Here is a 14,036-nt window from a genome sequence, read left to right on the forward strand (position 1 = left end):
AATAACTTGTGAACCGTTGAAGGGATTTTGACTAAACTTGGCATAACTATGGACTGTAACATGAAGATGGATTGATCAGATCTTGGATTCAAAAGGTCAAAGCAGTACAGTCAATTAAAAATGTGTTGCTGCAACAACTTGTGAACCAGTAGAACCATTTAAACATTTGGTTGGGAGGTCTGATGGCAATGGTCCTTCAAGCTGGAATTTCTCAAATGAGACTATCGGCGGTTGTGACATCATTTTTTAACCTATCTCACTCGGACTTGTACTCTGCCGTTGGTGTTTCCCACATTTCTATTTTGTTCCCTTCCATTCCACTCGAGCTTTTCCATGTCGAGCCTAGACCGTGTGCACAAGTAAATTTTTGCATGAAAATTTCTTGATTTTTGTCTTGTATAATGTTAAGCTACGATTGTACGCAATTCTGTGAAAATCCGTGTCGTATGAAATTCTCCAAATTCTTAGAGGGCCCCCTCTCCCAAATGTAGAAAAAAAAAATGTTCTTCGAGGGCCTCCACCCTCCCAAATTCTCCAAATGTAGCCACGTTTGCAACTCCGCCCTCACCCTCCCACCCAACCTAACTCCTCTTGCAAGAGATTGTTCTTCCCTGGCCATATCTCTGCCAAGTAGTTCTTTTCAACATTACACACTATGAATTTTTTTTTCTGTTGCGGTACACTCTCCCCTTGCCAGCAACGCATCGTCTAATTATGGACTGATTCGGACGAAGCTTGGTGAACAGGTTGGGTGTGTGATGATCTTCTTATTTCTGTGTAGTTTTACGCACAGCTCAACAGTGGCTTTTCTCTCCAAATAAAGACAAGACTATTATAAAACGTGCTTGTTCATACTTCATCTCGTCTCCAAGTCCTTTAAGTTAGCAGGCAATGACATTGATTACGTCATATTTTGTGTCTTTTGCCCATGAGAGGAGAGGTTGCTTATGGCAACGAGCTGTGAAAGTTGGGAGAGGGTGAAGGGTTGCTCAAATTTCTCTTCGATTTAATGTAAATCGCATATTAAGGGCAAATTGTGTTTGTTGCCACTTGAAGTGTTTTGTTGCTGCAAACTATGCTGTCCATTTCACCTGCATGATGTATGCTTCTCCACTCCTTTATTGGATTCGCCCTCACTAATTTTCACGTTGTAAAGCGTGCATCGAATGTGAATATGCGAACTGAGCTGCATTTTATTTCTCTCCGTCTCATAGTAAGCACTTGCTTCGTACGTCTGAACAATTCTTCCCAGGTGATAGAATATGAGAATCGCATCCGAGCATACTCCACTCCGGACAAGATTTTCCGCTACTTTGCAACATTGAAGATTTACAATGAGACTGGGGAGTCTGAAGTCTTCATGACTCCCCAGGATTTTGTTCGTTCCATTACACCCAATGAGAAACAGCCAGAGAGTGAGTGCTGTGGATGGGAGGGGGGTGGTGGGCGACTATGAGGGTGGGGGGATGAAGGTGATGGAGTTGTACGAGTGGGCAGAATAATGTTTCCTATCACTGAGGTTGGACAATGTTTTGTTTTTAACTTTCGGTTTAGGATTGTCTGCTTTCATGCTGTCCCGTTTTCGGAATGTCTCTTGCATGTCTCAAGTCAATGGACCGATCCACCCTTGCCATTATCCGACTAATTATAGATCTATTAAGCCATCCGTATGCCAAACACCAAATCCGCTCTATTTTCAGACGTTCAGACTTGATACTTACCGTGTGACATTGATGATGACTATTTCTTCCATTAGGGAAATGTAACATGGACATTAAGTCGGGGGGAGTAGCGGATGTATCTTTCATTGTATTGCCAAACACATGCAGGTATGGGGTTATTAAAGGGTCGGGGTTGATGACCAATCGAATGTTCTTCGTTATTCCATGTTCTTGTGGGGGGGGGGGGGGAATCTTGGCCCCGGTCTTTCACAAACCGACCATTCAGGCCTGACATTCGACTAAGGCTAGGGTAGTAGTTTGATCATGGTGCCGGCGAGAGCTCGCCTCCTCTTCGCAAAGGATACCGCAGGGTCTTTAACATCCACCATCTAATGTTGGCAGACAAGACACCTTCTAGTTTTACATCCATCCAAGGGATGGCGTGCACATTGATGAATCGCCCTGCCTGTGAGATAACGGGATGGCAGTTTATGGCTGGGTCACGATTCAAACCCAGGCCAGACAGTTTACAGGTGAGTGTGCCTACCTCTTGGTCATCTTGCCAGCCCTGATGCCTTATCTCGTATAATTTGATATTCTCAGCTATACATTTGCTGTGGTGTCCATACGACTCATGTGAGCGGGTCTCAACTATCTTTTCTCGGCCTGCGTCCTTTCATATTTCCTTGTCTTTATATTGTGGGTCCTTGCTTTTTTTTTCATGCTTACTATCTTTATTTTTCCCCCATTTTCCTGTCACCTCTTTAGCTCCTCATACATTTTTATAATGCCATTGATATTTAAGTCGTATGCATGCCTGCTGTTGAGCAATATTTAAAAATGATTGAAAATCCTCTATCTATTTGCTGATTATTCCACCCTCTGCCATGACATCCCTCATCCCTCATCCTTCAGACAGCAAGGCTGCAGCTTCTTCCTTCTCTTCAGACATTGAAAAAAAAAATCACAAGATGGTCAAACACTTGCGATATAATCTTTCAATCCTGACAAATCTCGCTCTCTCGCTCTCTCGCAGGACCATTTGGCAAACCACCACCCCCATCTACTTTTTCAACAGTCTTGAGGAGATTGAGTCATTCAAACTCCTGGATCTCACTTACAGCCATGATCTTTCTTGGGAAAACCACATTTCAAAGTTGGCCTCCAAAGCCAGCTGCCAACTGGGCATCCTCCATCATACAAAGTCCTTCCTTTTCACACCTAAGCTCCTATCCACCTACAAGGCTTTCATCAGCAGCTTGATGGAGGATTGATCTCCCTTCTGGGCTGGCTCCCCTGCCTCACACCTTGCTCAGCTTGATGCCGTGGAAACCAAGGCCTTTAACTTTAAAGATCATTGAAATCTGTTCGCTGAGGCTGAGTCTATGGGCTTATCACTTCGCCATCACAGACAGATCAGTGTTCTCTCTCTCTCTTCTACCACCTCCTTTCTGGTTGTCCAGTGCTCTTTCTGCAGTGTACCCCCACCAACTTTCTGCAGTACTCACACAGTCCACCATCAACCCTCTTTTGGTAAAACGACCCAAATCCAGGATCACTGCTCACCTCCACTCCTTTGTTCCTCTTTTTTCCCCCACCTGTGGAACCTATTTCCTCATTCTTTTCAATCTCATTCTCCCCTCCAGGTCTTCAAGACATCTGTTCACCCCCATCTCAGATTGTCCCCAATACAAAACCATGATCTTTTCTACCCTCATTAACACCATCCAAATCTCTCCCCATTTTACAGTTTTTCCTCCTTGGGATTTCATAGTGTCCCTTGCTTTGTGTCCTGTTTTTGTCTGTTACGTTCTGTTCTGGTCAGTGTACTAGCTCTTCCATGAGTCTCGACTGTGTATACATAAAAAAAAGGTGTGGTGATTTGGTTTACGATATGTATGAGGCATTCTTTTTCTCATGGAAAAATATATTTGGGATTGGAGATGGGCATGTTGAGGAGAGGTGTCAGGTGTTGTGGAGGGAATTGGAATTCTCAATGTTGTGTTAAGTCGTTTGTTCCAGGATCTTCGACACCAAAGTAAATGTCATTTTCAGCGTTTCAGTATTTTTATGCTTCCAGTGTTGCTCTAAGCATGTGAGACTTGGACTTTGACCAGGGATCTGAGATGGGGACTTAATTTCTTTGGTACCAGGTCTTTTCGGAGAATCCTTGGCTATCGCTGGTCGGGCTTTGTGTCCAACGAGCGGTTGCTGAGAGAGACTCAAATGAGATTTGCTACCTGCATAGTTCCTGAGCGTCAGCTGCGGCTGTATGGACATGTGGCTCATTTTTCTGACGCTGATCCTGCTCACCAGATTCTCTCAGCAAGGGAGCCTCGTGAGTGGAGGAGGCCAACGGGCCAACCACGTGCCTCATGGTTGTTGCAGATTGATCAGCATCTCAAGGAGGGGGATGGGCCAGGCATCTGCCAGGGGGATGGCCACACGGAGACCCCTGGGGTACCAGCGGAAAGTGGACGCAGTGACATGCTGCTTTGGTGCATGCTCCCATACCTGACCTGACCTGAGTATTTTTTATAGGAAATTTATAATTCGGCACAGACTATAACGTGGTCAAAGAAAGTGTTTTGTTTTGTTTTGTTTATTTGTTTGTTTGTATATAATTTTGAGGCTTGTATAAGAGCTAATACACAGAACATATAACAAAGGGAGAAGGAGACAAGAGGGGAGGGAGAGGGAAGCACAAAATTGTGCTGAGGAGCAGAGACATTAGGAGATGTGTGGAAGTGAGAGGGATGGGGTGGGGTAAATGGGGTAAACATGATGTACACTACAGAACTTTCAGGAAGGAGAGGAGGGAATTTGAAGGATGTGGGTTTGGGGTGGATTAGTAGAGGTTGAAAAGATCAAGGTTTTGGACGGGGTAAGATGAGAGATGGTGGTGAACAGCTGTTTTGAAGACCAAGAGGGGAAGCTTGGGATTGAACAATGTGTGGGAGTTTATTACAAAGGTGGGGAAAAAGGAGGAATGAAATGGTGAAGGTGAGCAGGGATTCTTTATTTTGGTAGTTTCACCGGAAGGGGGTTAATGGTGGACCTTGAGCGCCCTGCCAAAATTTGGGGGGGGGGGGCGTGAAGCCGGAGAGGAAATGGTAGAAGACAGAAAGGCCACTGACCTGCCTGTGGTGAGAGCCCCAAAGACTCCGCTTCATCGCGGGAGATACCAATGATCATAAATGCCTTGGTTTCCACAGCGTGAAGCCAAGCTAGGTGGGAGGCAGGAGCACCAGCCCAAAGGGGAGCCTGGTGTTGGCTCAGTGGTTTGGGTGGTGGCTTGGCATCCTGGAGTCCTGAGTTCAAGCCCCGTCGGCCGCTGAATTAATACACCAGGAGGTTGACTCAGCCTGTCATCCTTCCGAGGTTGGTGAAATGAGTACCGGTTCCAGTGTGTGTACTGGTAGAGGGGCACTGCATCAGCGACACAGTCGCGCTTCAAGAAAAATGATAGCTACCCCGGCAGCTAAGCTGCCATATGACCACCAGCCCAAAGGGCAGAGCAGTACTCCATCAGGCTGTGGACAAAAGCTTTGTATGTGGTGAGGAGCTCTGGGGGGGGGGAGGGGGTCCAGATGGTCCTAAGTCCTCAGTCACATTTGCTCTACGGCGAGGATAAGGCGGCGGACGCCCTCTGAATTGACAAACGTGCGGCGGCCGCAGAGAAACTGAGGTGGCCTCAAGGTGGCCCGACGCCGTTTGGCTATATTTTACAGGCCGTAGGGTCGCCGTGGAATGAAATCGCGGAGTTATAACTTTTTTTCATTTCTACGCTCGCCATAGCAATTAGACAAGCCAAGCTATGACGTAGATGTGTTCCACGTCGACCATACGTAGGGCGTACGGTGGGCTTGCGTTTTCCGTGCGGCTGCCGTAAGCTCTTTTTAATGAAAAATGAATTTCCCCAACCCCCAAAAAATTACGGCAGCCGTACTATTTACACGGTGGCCTGTCGGTCTGTGTGAGTACCTGTGGGCAACGTAAGGTCGACGCACGGTTCCCCTATGCCCGCCGTGCACCTACGTTCGGCCTCCGTGGCAGTCTGCGTCGACTGTGCGTCCACCGTGCGCTACCGCTAGAGATCGGAGTATAGTTGTTTGCCGATACACAGTGGTGCCCCCAAAATCACAATTTAATTCGTTCCAGGAGGCTGTTCGGATTGCAAAAAGTTCGGATTCAAAAAATATTTTCCCAACAAGAAATAATGCAAAGTGAATTAATCCGTTCGTGGACCCAAAGAAAACCCACTTTCAAGACACTTTAAACTGAAATTCCCCATGTTTAAGGTAAAATAAGATGAGTAAATGACCTTCGGTGGCGGTGTATTGTATGTAAACTGGTACAATCGCCACATCCAAAGGCCCACACAGGCTCGAGCTCCGGCCTGGGTTTTGATCGCTCGTGCACTCTGCGAGAGCGCTGCCCCCAGGGCTGCTCATCAAACATGATGCCCCCAGAACCACAATCACTTTCATCAAACGCATCGGGCTGACGTAATCATGGATATTCCAAATTACAACCAGTTTTGCTGTGAAATTCAATCCTTGCCCGACAGTCCGTCACACCACGTGATCCGGTTGCTTTTTTTTGTTAATAATTAAAACACAAGATGATTAAAAAAGAAAAAAAAAAGAAGGTGAAAACACGAGGTAAGGCCTAAGTCACATTTGGCTCGGCGCCCGGAGGGTCTACAAAATGTACGGACACTCACAATTATAAAGCGGCCACAGTATTTCCACAGTCACACAATGCAGCAGTCGCACGTTTTTATTTTTCGGGTAGCCGCACGGCGTGTTTATAAATTGTGGAGACCGAAAACGTGGGGGTGCCGTAATTTTTTGGGGGTTGGGAAAATTCATTTTTCATTAAGAAGAGCTTACGGCAGCCGCACGGAAAATGCAAGCCCACCGTACGCCCTACGTACGGTCGACGTGGAACACATCTACGTCATAGCTTGGCTTGTCGAATTGCTCCGGCGAGCGTAGAAATGAAAAAAGTTATAATTCCACAGCACCCCTACGGCCTGTAAAATATAGCTAAACGGCGTAGGGCCACCTTGAGGCCACCTCAGTTTCTCTGTGGCCGCCGCACGTTTCTGTCAATTCAGAGGGCGTACGGCTGCCTTATCCTCGCCGTAGAGCAAATGTGACTGAGTACTTCCACCGACGAACTGAATGAACAAAGCGCGAAGATGCGGGTCTAACAGGTGGGGGAGACTCGTGAACAAACATGAACGCTTCGTTGTGTTCAGTTTTTAGGGCCAAACTTTCTCGAAAAAATTGTTCGGATTCCAATTTGTTCAAACAGCTTGGCCGTTCGGATTCTGGGGGACCACGGTATATTATAGTTATAGTATATTCAGTTATATATACTGGTATATTTTTATTTCAGTAAAAAAAAAAGGACTGATATATATATATATATATATATATATATATATATATATATATATATATATATATATATACCCACTCATTACCGTCCGTCTGGCTGCACGTTCGCCTTTGGCCCCCCTGCGGTCGCCTTGCGTCTGCCTTGAAAATTATATTGCCCCCGCAGGGACGCCCTAAGGTCACCGTGCGACATCAAATCAAAGACCGTACGGCACCACCACGTTTTCGTGGTCCACAATTTATAAACACGCCATGCGGCTCCCCGAAAAATAAAAACGTATGTGACTGCCACATTGTGTGACTGTGGAAATACTGCGACCGCCATAGAATTGCATGTGGCCGCAGATTTTGGAGACCCCACGGCGGCCATGGCAAATGTGACCTAGGCCTAATGAAGAGACATAGTGAGAGTGTGAGATGTGTCAGGATTGAAAGATATGTTCCAAGTGTTTGACCAGCTTGTGATTTTATCCAGATCTGCACAGAGGGAAGAGGCTGCTGCTTGCCGATCTGAGGGATGACAGATGGTAACGATGATAGATAATGAGGATTTCCCAGAGAGTCGCAAAGATCATTGAGGAAAACAAGAAAAAGAACAGGGCCCAGAACACTGCCTTGAGGAACTCCAGCCTGGACAGGAAGAGGGAATTGGAGAATTCCGCTAAGGGCCACATGTTGATTGTGACAGGCGAGAAAGTCTGCGTTCTATGAGTGGAGATGTCCTTGGATGCCACAAGAAGAGAGTTTGTTGAGCAGGGCCAGGTGCCAGACTGTATCTAAAGTTAGTGATTTGTCGAGGGATATGGCTCTGATCTCATGTCTGGCATTGTGCACCTCCATCCATTGTGAAAGCAGAAACAGCAAACACAGGGTAGAGTGACCTGCTCTGAATCAAAAGTGATGATCGGAAATCAAGCCATTGGAGAAGAGGAAAGATTTAATGTCTGAAGCGATGATGGATTCCAGAACTTTACTGATGATTGGGAGAAGGCTGATTGGTCTGTAGTTGCAGGGATCTGTTTTTGCACCTTTTTTATGTGGAGTGGTAATGTTTATTGATTTCCCAGCAGATGGCAGATGACCTTGAGCAAATGAGATGGTGAATAGAAGGGGTATTTTTTTGTTTGTTTGTTTTTGTCATCCTTTTATTTATTTATTTATTTATTTATTTTGCACCTCCTTCCTTTTGCCCACCCCCTCCCCTGTTTGATTTTGCATTTTGCATTTGCAAGTAAGTCTGCATTTCTGTTTTGGTAATCTTCCTCCAGTGCATTACCACACCAACTTATGGTGGTCTATGATCCCTTTTTGGCTAACCTTTTTGGTTTTGTTCTGATTAATGTGTGTTGTTATCCCCCGCCGCGTGGCAGAATGGGGATATTGTTGTCACCTGGGTCGTCCGTCCGTCCGTTCGTCCGGCTGGCTGGGCGTCAACATTTATAGCTGTGAGTGTGATAACTCACAAACTGTTCGCCATATAAATTTGAAATTTGGGTCGCACATGTACCACCCGAAAAGGAAGAACTCTTTTGATTTTGGGCTTGGCCGGATCCAAGATGGCCGACTGGGGCGGTCGTCCGGCTGGCTGGCTGGGCGTCAACATTTATAGCTGTGAGTGCGATAACTCATAAACTGTTTGCCATATCGATTTGAAATTTGGGTTACACATGTACCACCTGAAAAGAAGAACCCTATTGATTTTGGGCTTGGCCAGATCCAAGATTGGCGACTGGGGCGGCCATCTTGAAAAAAGGTTTTTTGTAATAAATGGAAAACCGCTTATTTCGAAAATGGAAATTGATTTCAATTATTTTTTGTTACTACGTTCCTCACCCCTGGGGAACTTTTTCGGGATGACCAAATGGTGTCTTGTTTCCAATTCACCTCCCTCATTATCTGGAATATGTATGACCTTTTTCATTCAATGGCGGGGGATTCCCCATCTCTGATGGTATATTTTATTTTCTCACGCACGGGAAGCGAAAAGTGGGGTTAAGCCATTGCCTCACTTTGTCTGTCGGTCTACAAACCTCAGTTTATGATTGAGGAACCACTTGATTACAATTGAATGCTCTATTTTGAAACTAATGGAAACACAAACCTGCAGTTTATCAGTGCTTTGGCTCAGAATTTATCCTGATTGCACATGCGCAGAGAGGAGTGAGATAATATTTTAGTCTGTCTGCCTGTCCGGCAGTCAAATATAATGGAAAATCATTCCAAACAAGAAACTTGGTTTTTAAGGATCTCATAAAGGACACAAGCAGACATGAGGAAGTAATGTAGCATTTTGGATAAGGTGGTTAGTGTGAAAGATCAACGGCAGAAAACTTGTGGAATTATTTTATTTCAATTGAAATATGTATGTGTGTATATATATATATATATATATATATATATATATATATATATATATATATATATATATATATATATATGTATATATATATATATATATATATATATATTTTTTTTTTTGACTCTTCCCATGGTCTGGTTGATTAAAGGTGACCAAGGTAAGCCCTTTTCTGTTTCAAACCCTTCCATAGTTCCTCCACAGCTGGAAAGACGTTCACAAATTGTACATGCATGAGAATCCCAAATCACCTTCAGCTGCCGGACAGGTTTCATCCCTTATTGGCGATTCTATCAACGACTACACATATGTACACTGTGTATATACTGGATGACAAACCGCATTTTTGGCACTTTTGAAACCTTTCCATTTTGCAGTATTTGGACAAAATGTAACAGCCATTTATGTCATCACGACCAAGCAAATTTGCCTCTCATGGCCCCTGTCCATGTTTCTCAAGACTGCGCAGGGAAATGTGTTCCATGAAATCTGGTTTTTCGTGTTTCTACACAGCTAAATGGTCCACTGTTTATTGTAATACTTTTTTATTAATTATTTATTTTATTTTTGTAAGTTATATAACTTTGATATCTGATCATGAAAGGAACCGGTTGTGTAATGTTCTTCCCATTAATGTTATACGATGCAGTTTGTGTCACCTGACAGGAGACTGTTGTTTCCATGCTTCACTCACTCTCTCTGATGGGCTCTCACTGAGAGGCTGGATGGAATACAATATAGCAATATTGTCCAATGTTTGAAGCAACCATTTAAGAATATAAATATATTGTTCCATGCATGGGAAAGGGTGGGGATCTGATGGGTGTTTGTGTCCTGAGAATCACGGCTGTTGGTCTTTGTGCTGTTGTCTCAGCCTTGGCAGGAAAGGGCTTTGCAGCTATACGTGTGAGGTCAAATGTCAATAATGTTGGAGCCATGTGTTGTGCTGTTAACCCATGTTGACCATATTCTCACCACTCGTTTTCATCCCATTCCTTTCATGCGTAAACGCACATCGGGCTGCCGAGGCAGTTTCATTGGCAAGGAGTACATTCCTGGACAGGTCGCCACTCCAACACAGGTTACCCTGAATAGTTATTTCTGCAGTACACTGGTACTCATTTCGCTGACCTCAGAAGGATGATAGGCTGAGTCAACCCCACCTGGTGTTAATTCAACGTGAAAAAGGACTTTAACTGAGCACTCTAATCTCTCAAGCCAGCCACCTTAACTACGAAGCCAACACCAGGCTACCCCTCCTTTGAGACGGGTGTAAATGTGGGGAAATGTCCTTGAAAAAAGTTCCTGAGGCATTTTGGGGGCACAAGTTTGGATAAAGTTGTTTTGTTTTTAAGACATTTCAAATATGCTGAATCTAAATCTGCCTGTTCCAAAAATATCAGGATATAGTGTCAAAAATTGCAAATTAAAATATATTGCGAAAACCGCAAAACGACTTAATGGCATAAGTCACCTCCTGCGAGCTGCTAAAACTCATGAAATGCTGTTGGACTTTAGCTATTAATAATTAATACTGTGTACATGACAGAGCACACGACTGTTGTTTTCACACAACCATGAAATGTATTATCTGATCCATGACTGTACGGTGGTGAGAAAGACCCTTTATCAGGTTCACTTAATAATTTGCAAAATCTTTAGATTTTTTTGTATTTCTGCATCAATTTGACCTAAAATGTGATCAGATCTTCATCTAAGTCCTAATGATAGGTAATGAGAACCTGATTAAATAAATAGCACAAAAAAATCGACTTTTTAATTAATTTATTGAGCAAAATGATCCAGCATTCAATTTCTTTGTCGGAAAAAGTATGTGAACCTTTACATTGAGTAACTGGTGGCACCTCCTTGAGCAGCAATAACTTCAACCAATCGTTTCCTGTAACTCTCGATCAGTCCTTCACATCGGCTTGGAGGAATCTTGGCCCCTTCCTCATTACAGAACTCCTTCAACTCGGAGATATTTGTTGGCTTTCTTACATGAACTGCTCGCTTCAGTTTCTGTCCCAACATTTCAATTGGGTTAAGGTCTGAACTTTGATTGGTCATTCCAAAATGCAAAATCTCTTCTGTTTCAACCATTCTGTTGTAGATTTACTTGTGTGTTTAGGATCATCGTCTGTCTAATCTCATCTCCATTCATCGTCTTATCTCCATTCCCTAATCTTACCGAATCTTCAAAAATCCACTCCCAATTTTTTTTTCTCCTTGTATCCTTTCAAACGATACATCTCCCGAAACCACGTGTCTCTCTGCCCTCTTCCGATTACTTTTCATTGATCCATCAGCTTCACTCCACGTTTACTGTTCCAAATTCACCATACACCTCCACAATTTTACTTCAACCTTCCTTTTCCGAATCTTTTACACAATCTTTATTTAAAAAGAAATGATAATAATAAATAAATTCACTTTTAACTCCCCACCTCCCAGAACCACGTGCTTCTGCTGGATCTGTTCTACCTTCTCTGTTTACCATCCAAATTCACCATAAACCTCACGATTTTTCACTCATGATTTTTCTTCAACCTTTCCTTTACCTAACGTTATGCAGTCTTTCTAAAAAAAAAAAAGGTAATAAAAATGATAAAAAAACGATCTCTTATAATGCTTCATCTTCCTCTTTCACACGTGTGGTACTCTTTACTGTATCATAATTCACGACTCTCTTTCTATTTAAACAGACTGCTCTCAATTCGACCTTTCCTTCATACCTTGTCGAAAAAATCCAACTGTTACAGCGTTTCTTCTCTCCATTCTCTGAATTCGCCTTTATTGCATTTCTGAAGTAAAGAATTTAAAACCCCAGTTTGCAATGAATGTTCGCTTTCCATCAATCGTCATTTTTTTCCAACATCAGTGCCAACTCACCCCTCTCACCCCTCCCTCTCAAAGCAACCATCACACTCTTTCCCCATCCAAGCTTTCCTCTCGCCTTTCTCAAAAACTTCCCCTCACCTTTCTCCCTCCATTCACCCCCTCACTCACCCTTCTCAAAGCTGCCTCCTTCCCCTGTCCTCTCTCTTCCATCTCATCACTCCACCTCCTCAAATCCTCAACTGCCTTCTGCCACCTCTCTTATTACTCCCCACTGTACCTCAACCCAGCACCACAAAGCCTTTTCTCCTCCTCATCCAGCCTCCTCCCCGAGCTCTTCTGCAATCCCCCCACACTCTTTCAACAACTCTCCTTACCTCCCTCCCCCTTCCCTCCCCTTCCCCTCCCTTGCACCCAAAGCCTCCTCCACTCCCTCTTCATTAACAGGGTGGACCTCAAATATCCGGGGCCTTCGCGCAAACCTGATGGATCTTTCCATCCAGGTTGCTACTGACAAACCAGACATGATCTGCTTTAAAGAAACTTTCCTCCTTCAAGACATCTCTGACTCCCAAGTATCTCTCCCTGGTTACTCCCTCCTCCAGTATGACAAACCTGAGCCTTGTCCTGGTGGAGGAGTTGCTCTCTTCATCAAAGATTCTGTTCCTCACTCTCCATGCACTGCCCTCACTCCCCCACACCTCCAGGAATACCTCTGGCTACGGCTTCCCCTCCACTCCCACCTCATGTTTATTTGTGGAATGTACCGTCCACCTAACTGATGATTCCATCTACACCTCACTATCCAAAAACATGGACCAACTTCTATCCTCTCATCCAAACTCTCTCTTCCTCATATGTGGTGACTTCAATTGCCATCATGCCAGTTTGCTGGGTGTGGGTACCACTCTCACCTGCCATGGCACGTCAGCAAAAGACTTCTGCGCTTCATTAGGACTGACTCAATCGGTCAACTTCCCAACATCGATCTAAACCAATGGTACTTCATCTCTTCTGGATCTGATTTTGACAAATTTCCATGAAAATATCTGCTGCTCTCCCTCCGCTCCAATCGGTTCTTCTGACCACTTGCTTGTCAAATTGGACATCTCTCTGACTTATCAGAGAACCACCTCAGCGCCGTCGGGTCTGGCATTTCAGCCAAGCCAACTGGAAGGGTCTCCAAGCAGCCCTCAAACTTATAGACTGGTCTCCTATCGCTACTTTCTCCAACATCAACTCATCCTGGGAATTCTTTCAAAGAAACTTGCTCTCCCTCATGCACAGATTTATCCCCTCTCGTCTTCAGTTGTCCTATCCTTCCTCCCGTCCTTGGTTCACTGAAGCTTGTGGCGAGGCAGTTGTCCTGAAACAACTTGCCTTTGCCTCATGGAAAGCAAACCCAACTGAGGGTAATCTCAGTTCCTTCCACAAAGCTCGGAACAAGTGTGTATCTACCCTCAGGAGAGCCAGAAAACAACATCTTTCTAATCTCAAGTCTGAACTCTCAAACCTCTCTCTCTGCCAAATCCTGGTGGCGTCTCATGAAATCTGTATCTGTTGTATGTTCCCCCTCCATCCCCTCCCTTACCTCAAATGGCCACACTGCTGATACCGCACGTGAAAAGGCTGAATGCCTAAACTCGGTGTTTGCATCAAAATCTTGTGTCCAAAACCCATCACTTTCTGTACTCACCTTATCCAGTCACACCCAGCTGTCCCTGGACTCTGTGTCCTTTTCTTCTGACAAGGTGGAGAGCTTGCTGTTAACCT

The 14,036-nt window shown here is 44.4% G+C and overlaps 1 protein-coding gene across 4 annotated transcripts in view; it reads left to right on the forward strand.

Moving 5' to 3' along the window:
- The window catches only part of MICU1 (mitochondrial calcium uptake 1), an 89,766-nt gene that overhangs the window by 23,081 nt on the left and 52,649 nt on the right, over window positions 1-14,036 (forward strand). For all 4 annotated transcript variants that reach the window (XM_085883493.1, XM_085883492.1, XM_085883491.1 and 1 more), the window contains exon 4: window positions 1,253-1,415. In XM_085883493.1, coding sequence (XP_085739619.1) covers window positions 1,253-1,415 — 163 coding nt within the window. The remainder of the gene's footprint in view (window positions 1-1,252; window positions 1,416-14,036) is intronic.

The sequence above is a fragment of the Eptatretus burgeri genome, chromosome 5, assembly GCF_056783735.1.
Source record: "Eptatretus burgeri isolate ZD-2024b chromosome 5, Ebu_testis_v1, whole genome shotgun sequence".
Taxonomy (NCBI): domain Eukaryota; kingdom Metazoa; phylum Chordata; class Myxini; order Myxiniformes; family Myxinidae; genus Eptatretus; species Eptatretus burgeri.